Source organism: Naegleria gruberi (genome assembly GCF_000004985.1).
Source record: "Naegleria gruberi genomic scaffold NAEGRscaffold_9, whole genome shotgun sequence".
NCBI classification, from domain to species: Eukaryota; Heterolobosea; class Eutetramitea; order Acrasida; family Naegleriidae; genus Naegleria; species Naegleria gruberi.
The window spans coordinates 682,997-691,284 of NW_003163318.1; the positions used below are offsets into that span (position 1 = coordinate 682,997).

Below are 8,288 nucleotides of genomic sequence, written 5' to 3' on the forward strand. Positions count from 1 at the left end.
AGTTGTTTTTCAAAAGTAGCCGCCCTCTATTCTTTTTTCGAAAAATCAACTCCCGAATTTAATAAAACTTAATAGTTAAATACAGGGTACAATTTATGAAAAACACCAACCCTGTTGTTTAGCTGTGTGATTCTGATGAAATGTGGTTTTTTGCGGTTCAGGGGTAAATCCCGTCATTAGGGAAATATTTTTTAATTTTTATTATGTCGATGAAGGACAGAAGAAGCAATGTAAGAGATGAAGTCATGAAAGTGGATGGAGAGGTAGACGGTATGATAGAGTTGTGTTTATTGTTGTTGTTGGGAGGAATGACAAAGCAGATGAAGAATAGCTATGGTTCGGATGACAGTGATAAAAATTACAAGTAACCTACCACTTCGATATTTGAAACATGGAAAGTGGTAAAACAATATTAAGCCACATGATGATTGTCAACCACTTGGTGTTGTTGGGTGGTACTCAACTTGTTGTTAGTGATCCCGAAAATATTAAAATTAATATTTTGATGAAAATTAAGTTTACTTGCATCTTCTCCAACTTTGTAAGTGGTTGAAGGCAGGTTTAATAACTTTCTGGCGTTATGTTAGTGATGAATTAGAACAAGGCTATGGTGTTCTACTTGTTCTACATGTTGAGCATCATGATGAAATATTAACAATTTGATAGAAACAATCTTGAATTAAAACATTCGCACACATTACATTGTTAACCTATGGTTGATGTCAACAAGTAATACGTATTACTTTTAGTTCTTCAATTCATCAATTGTTTTTTGAAAATTAACACTTGCCTTCTAAAATCCGTAACTGTCAATAAATTTTCTCCAAAATAATTGTGTGTAGTTCCCATAGTCCTATCCTGTTGTACATTGAATGGTTTTTAATATGATGAAGAATTGTCGAAAACAATTAGATAAGAACATGTTGATGAAAAACTGGAGTATTTTTTTATTCAAAATTATTGAAAATAGGAAAATCCAGTCGTCACAGAAAAATATTTTGCTATTCGATCCACATCTAAAATCCACTGAAGACCGTTTGTAGAAAATATTTTTTTTCACCTGATAACAAAATATCGCCATTTCCGTACAATTAGATGATTAAGGACTCTTCCCAACACAAATAAAGGTTTTCAGTGTCGCCTAATCTGGAGGTTTGCTTGTCCTAATAGAAACAGTCCTTAAAAAATGTCCAATACGCAAACAGCTGCTGCTGTGGCGTTGCCTTCCAAGGCATCACACGCTACCAGTACTCTTACAAGTCCACAAACAACAATAGAATCTTCTTCAACATCATCATCACAAAAACAAATCGGAGAAGAACACCATCACTTTAAAGAGGAATTATCATCAACCATGTTCAAACCACCTACATCACCTGCTAAAGGTACTTCCCATTTCACCCAAACTAGCACCACCACAAACCCTAAAAGTACCTCCTCCTCCGATGAATTTAATTTAGATGCCAGGTTGAGAGAGAGATGTAATAATAATTTAGAAAAAGTAATGTTGTTCATTGTTGCCAATAGAATCAACGTGATGGTCGTCTTTTTAACTACCTATATTCTAGCAATACTGTATGGTCGATTACATATTTCATGGCAGGGAAATTTGCTTAATATAAGTGTAATGCTATTACAAATATTAATCAATAGGAAAAACATTAATTCTGCAATGTCGTATGGAGATTCTTTTGCCAGTAGTGACGGTTATGAAAAGGTGAGAATGATCTTGTCCTTTACAATATTCACTGTTAGGTTTTTCCTTCATCCAACTCACAAAATTATTTTCATTCCTCTTACTTTTATGTGGTTTACTGGCTCGAATAATGTTTACTTGAAATCAACTTTTTGGGGATTGTTTCCAACTTATTATATGACTGCTCTGTTTGTTGGGAGTTTGGGATACTTTGGTGTGATTGAATTTATTAATAATGGATTTTCGCCCGAGTTGGTAAACATGTTAATTGAATACTTGGGAATTACTTGTTGTGTTTGGATATTTTCATATTATATGGTAAATGTGACTGGCTATCTAAAATATAAGGTGGATAAATTACAGGAAACTAGGCTGGCACTGGAACATGCCTTAGAGGCAAGAAGTCGTTTCATGGCCCACATTTCACACGAGTTCAGATGTCCTATCATGTCCAGTATTGGATGTTTAGAATTGTTGAAAGAAACACCACTGAATGAAAAGCAGAATGACTTAGTCGATACCATTGTTTCATCAAATAGTGTCTTGTTACTTTTAATAGAAGATATTTTACAAATTGTAAAAATTGAGCATGAAATTGCTGAGGTGCCAAATTCTCAAAATGTGAGAAGTTTTAATCTCTATGAGTCACTCTTATCAATGAGAGGAATAATTTCTGGATATGCATCAATTTTCAAAGTCAAGTTAACATTTCAACTTGACGAACAAATTAAGAATAAGCTTGTATTGTCAAACGCTTCAAAGCTTCATCAAATACTTTCGAATCTCCTCACAAATGCAGTGAAAGCATCAAAACCGGATGGAGAGGTGGTATTGTCATGTCAAGTTATTAACAGAAAGGATGACAATCTATTAGTGAGATTTAACTGTATTGATCATGGAAATGGTATTCCACCACACTTAATTGAATCAATATTTGAACCATTTGTTCAACTTCAAAATAACCTTCAATCAAAAGTACCAAGGTAAGTGAAAACCATTTCAAATAATCATTTACTAACTCTCTCAGTTCTGGATTGGGTTTAACAACCGTTTCTCATCTTGTCAAATCTATGGAAGGAAGGATTGACGTCTTTTCTGAAGTTGGAAAGGGTAGTAATTTCGTAATTGATTTACCGTTTAAATTGTCAGATAATCAACTGATCAATGAAGTTGACTCAATTATGGAAGCAGAAAATAAGAGAATTGAAATGCATCTCAATGTTCACCAAAATTATCTTTCCTTAATGTCAAATCTTGAACAACGAGAAAAGACAGTTGAAGAGTCTCAATTCAGTTCAGAGATTATTATTGCAGAGGATAATCCAATTAATAGAAAGGTTATTGTAAAAATGATTAATGGTCTAGGATACAAAACTGATTTCGTTGCAGATGGAGCTGAATTGGTTAAGAGTTTTAACCCTAAAACGCACAAAGTAGTAATAACAGATATGGTATGTAATTTCAAAGTTCAATAATTAATTTAATATTCTACGTAGAATATGCCAAATATGAATGGGTTGGAAGCTGCAAAAGAGCTACGACAAAAATATGGTTCAGACTTTAGTATTTATCTTCTTACAGGAAATGTAACTATTTCCTTATCAAAAATTGATGATATTGGTTTAATTGATGGTATTCTAACCAAGCCATGTTCTAAAAGAGATTTGGAAAAATATATTTCATTAAGGTGTACTAAATAAGTGGACGTAGAGGATTGGAATTAAAATATTTTTTACATGGAAGACAACTTTCACATTTAAGGAACCTAGCAATGTAATACTTATTTTTTAAGCACAATTGCCACTGCTCCAATATTTATGGAAAAGAAAGGATCAGTATAACAGAAATGAACCATATTGACATTAATAATGATTGGTAATTCTACATTTATTTGAGAATCATTCACTAATTTTCTAAAGCATTTATATTCTTAAAGGGTGGTGTAGTAGCCAATTTTGAAACATTTTGAAATAAAAATCCCTTGTAGTATGGCAACAAGTTGCAAGGAAAGTACTCTTCACTTGCAACATCTTGATGACTTATTAAAATAACCTTGTCATAATGTTTGTGTTGTTCCAATTTCTTCATTTCTTCATCATGTATTCTAGTTGTTGTAATCATGACGAAATATACTTCAACATTCTCGAACTCTTTGAGTGCAACATCTGAAAACTGATTCTTATCCAACCACTGTACAATACTCAAATTAGATTCCAGTGAATAATTTTTGTAATGGATGAGGAATAGAGATTCTTTAGGTTTACAAATATTTAACCAAAAATGTGCATCAACGCAGGGATGCGTATCAGAAGTGTATGAATAAATTTCTGAGGGATTGTTCATACATTTGGAGCTGTCAATTTTAACAATATTATTCTCTTTGTCTTTAGAAATGAACGTGACATGAGATACAATCTTGTACTCATTTTCATCCAATTCAAATAACTTGTTAGAATCATCACCAGTCTTACAGGATGGAAACAATTCCTTAATAGTGATAAGAGGTTTTGTGAGTTGTCTAAGAATTCCAATCCTATAACAAATACATTTCAAATCAATTCTCTCAAAATCTCTGGGATGAATTTCTTGTTCTTTTAGTATCTTACTTGAAATGTAAGGATCTTTCTTGACTAGTTGTCTAAAGTATCGTGGTGCTATATACAGGCGACCTGTTGGAGTTTTATAAATCAATCCTTTCAAGAAGAGATCCTTTTCTTCTCTTGTCAGTGAAACATTCAATCCACACAATAAACGTGGTAATAATTCGGATTGAACTGATGGGTCGTTGAATGATTCTTGCTTAACAAGATACCCTTTAATTACTTTATCGATATTCTTTTTCAATTCTGGAAATAGAACATCAGACTGATTTTTCCATTCTTGAAATGTCACCTTTGTTAAAAAGGACGCAATTCCTCTCAAAGTAAGGTTCAACACTTCAGGTATTATTAAGGCCTCAAATAGCAAAACTCCCATTCTTCGTATAGTTACATTGTTGGTAATGCTCATCATATTAATCATTGTAGTTGAACATTTAAAATAACTATTACTTAAATATTCCTTTAAAATTGTACCCAATTGTGATGGGCAAAGAGGTGGTAATGTTAATTCTTGATATCCAAACTCTGTTTCATCAAATCGTAGATCAGAGATGTGGTCAAGACCTGATAGAATTGGAATCAAACAAACTCTACTTAAATTTAAATTGACAGTGTCAGTGTTCACCATATAATATCCAATGGCGTATAAAGGACGTTGCCATGGAGTAAGTGTTGAATCATCCTTAATAGTTCCAAACATTTGGTATAGGAATTGAACCTCATCCAGAGAAATGGTCATGAGTAAAATTTCATCGTTGTTAATAAATTGTTCCAATTTTCTTGTAATGTTTTGTAATGTGAAGAAATTGGTGGTATAATAAAGAGTTTTAAAGTAAGGATTTAGCAATTCCACTAAATAACTGACTGGACACCCCATTAATCTTGCTAAAATTCGTAATCCAAACATTTTCCCTTCAGTTTCTTGTTTGGAATAACCGTTAATCTCATCACTTGTTAAGGTGTTTCCAGTGTCTAAGGAAAGATTACAATGTAATTTTCTATATTTATGTTCAGAATCCATGTTCATTGTAAGAACAATGTTTCGAATTTCCTTACAAGCTCTTGACTTTCCACTACCTGTACCATTGGATAGAATTCCATACTTAAAATATCCTTTTCTTTCAATTGGTTTCGTTTTGTTTGTATGAAAAATGTTCAAATCATGTCGCACTAATTCTTCCACATCATGGGCAAATGTCTCTCGATTATAAAATCCTTGAATTGTTCCTTCCTCAGGAGTGTAGGATTTATCGACATTATTAAGGAAACATTCTTTCAAGTTAACCTTAACAAGAGATTCGAACCAATCAAATGGAGAATCATCAAATTCTTTCGGGAGTTTTAAACTGTCTGAAACAATGTTTGTCTTCAATGTTTCCATCTCAATTAACCAATTAGCAATTGTTCGGGCAATATCTTTTGATGGAATTTTATCATCTTCCATCAAATCTTCAACCATTAATCGTTTGGCTTCTTCTGGTGTTTTCTTGGATTCGATGGCTGTTTTATATTGTTCAATAGCCAAGATTAAATGACTTCCACAAAGAGCATTCAATGGAATTTTATCATTTACTTTTTCCTTCTTCAAAACATCAATTTCATCTTGGTCGAGTGATAACAAAAGATCTTCACTAACAAGTTTCAATACTTCCGAATGTGATAAATGCTTAAATGAATTATAATAATTTGGTTTTGCTCTTTTTGAAGAAGAGTTATCATCAAATAAGGAATATTTATATTTTCTTTTTAATTCTTCGGTTGGTTCTGCTTCTAGTTGTGGTGGTGAAGTGATGGTAGGTGGATGGTACATTTTTTTTGATTTATATAAACAAAAAGTAATAAGGCAATTAAATTCGAATAAAATTCATCCAATACTATGCCTCTGTGGGAATGATGAATTACTTGTAGAAGAGAAAATTGGTTGTTGGCATTATTCACTTTGGCAATCACTGACTTCTGGAAATCTAAATATTTTTAACTAAGGTTGTACACGTTTTTCTTAAAGACATTATCTGGAAAATTAATTTAAGGCAATTATATTCGCAATTTAGGCGAGAGATTATTCACATCATTATTTTCAGTTTTGACAGATTTTCTAATTTGTGCACCAGAAGAAGAACCAGCAGTCTTAGGTTGGAATACCAATATACCTATTTAGCAGGGTGATGAAATCAATGAAATGGTTAGACACTGTGTTGATAAATGTGTTGAAGAACCAAAAGGAGACAAGTTAGATGATGTTGAAAAGGCTTGCACAATATGCGTGTTACGGAACGATTCCAAGCTGGTATTTTGGTGACTTTAGTAATGGTTGGCGTGGAAGGAAGCAAAGGGAGAACTCTCCTCATGGAATGGACCTTCATTAAAATTGGAATGCTTCATTAAGATCTGTCCTTTCCAAAAGTACTTTTTCTTCTGCTTCTTGACGAAGCCTCTGTAATCAAAACAGTTACTATCAATAACAATAGAACTCGATAAATTCCAATTTATTCCTTTCAGAATGTACTGCCTCTCATCGATAAAGACGTTGTTTTTCAACAAACTAATCGAAAGGTTGTGGACTAACAATTTGGATATAAGAGCGTGGAGGACACCTAACAGGACCGTGACCTTCGACACCCAAACGAACATGAGCACCATGTTTTGTGTATTCTTGTGTGGTCTGGTCAACGAAATAGACTGTAGCATTCACGGTACGCAAAACTGGAGGATTTGAGTGAATTGTTTGCACTATTTCAATACAGCTTCCATTGTCGAAAAAAGTGTGTGCATATTCCCCACTAATTCTGTAGGGTTTGGTTAGGATTCAGAGTTGATTTATTTGGGTTATTTAAGAGATTACTTAGTGAAGATTCATATCATTGATTATATTTCTTATCATCTATTAATGATGTAAATTTGATTGTTTCATTTCTTGTATTGATAGATATTTAAAGGTCAGGTCAGAACTAACTTTTGTATTATGGACTTTGAGAAGTCAAATGTTTGGGACGTGAATATACTCATTGGGTTTGGATCCCATGTCAACCCCTATTTATTAAGCTTTTCTCCTTAAATACATTAACAATATATATCACAAATGATGTCAAAAGATGGTGATTGTAATGGGGCACAATATTCGGCTGATGTGAAATTGTTAAATATTTATATATATCAAGTTATGATGGTGGCTAGTGGCAATAAAATCACTTGATCAAAATTATTTTTGCCGCTTGATCAAACCGAAAAACGCGCGGAAAAGTTAAAAATAGATTCAAGTTGATGTGAAAATGGCTCAGAATCGAAAGGATTAACAAAGCTTACTACTATATTGGAAGTGAATGTGCCATTTGGCACTCACTTCCATCAACTTTATCATAGAAATCACTCTTGAAACATGAATTGTACTATAATGTGTGAGTAACATACTGGTGTTGGAATTGATCAATAACTCTTTGAAATGATTGAGATGGAATGTAAACTATATTCTAAGGTATATTGGTTGACTGTAAGATACAGAGCCATCAATGTGAAACTTTGTCAGATTGTTCTCCTTATCAAGAGGAGTGTATTCATATTTGATACTTGTATGATATTTTGTAAAATGAATGAGATGGAGTATATTCTATATGTTGAAATCTGACAATTTGACAGATTGATATTATTATCATACTGAATTCAATTCTAAAACATTAAAATTGATTCCAGATGTATATCAGTGTGATTAAATGTATCTGGTAAAGTTACATGACGGTTGGATGTACTTTCGCTGAGATAGAGTGTACACTTGGATATAATCACTATTGACATTGAACATTTACTGATTGACTGAATGTAAGTTTTATGAATTGTTTCAAAACGTATATAGATGTATATAAATGATGTATAGAATGTGTGTAATCAATTCTAGACTAGTTTCATATAAAATAAGTGATTTGGAGCATAATCCTTGATTTTATGTCAAAGTTCTATAGTAAAATGATAGAGTGACAACTCAATATCTAATGAGCCAA

The 8,288-nt window shown here is 32.6% G+C and overlaps 2 protein-coding genes across 2 annotated transcripts; one reads left to right on the forward strand and one right to left on the reverse strand.

Moving 5' to 3' along the window:
* Nucleotides 1–1,186: 1,186 nt before the first annotated feature.
* Nucleotides 1,187–3,396, forward strand: NAEGRDRAFT_64357 (uncharacterized protein; the record flags this gene model as incomplete). Its single annotated transcript, XM_002680497.1, has 3 exons — nucleotides 1,187–2,679; nucleotides 2,724–3,147; nucleotides 3,193–3,396. The coding sequence occupies 3 exons, from the start codon at nucleotides 1,187–1,189 to the stop codon at nucleotides 3,394–3,396; spliced, it is 2,121 nt and encodes a 706-aa protein (XP_002680543.1).
* Nucleotides 3,397–3,601: 205 nt separating this feature from the next.
* Nucleotides 3,602–6,106, reverse strand: NAEGRDRAFT_47006 (uncharacterized protein; the record flags this gene model as incomplete). Its single annotated transcript, XM_002680621.1, has 1 exon — nucleotides 3,602–6,106. The coding sequence occupies one exon, from the start codon at nucleotides 6,104–6,106 to the stop codon at nucleotides 3,602–3,604; it is 2,505 nt and encodes an 834-aa protein (XP_002680667.1).
* Nucleotides 6,107–8,288: the final 2,182 nt, after the last annotated feature.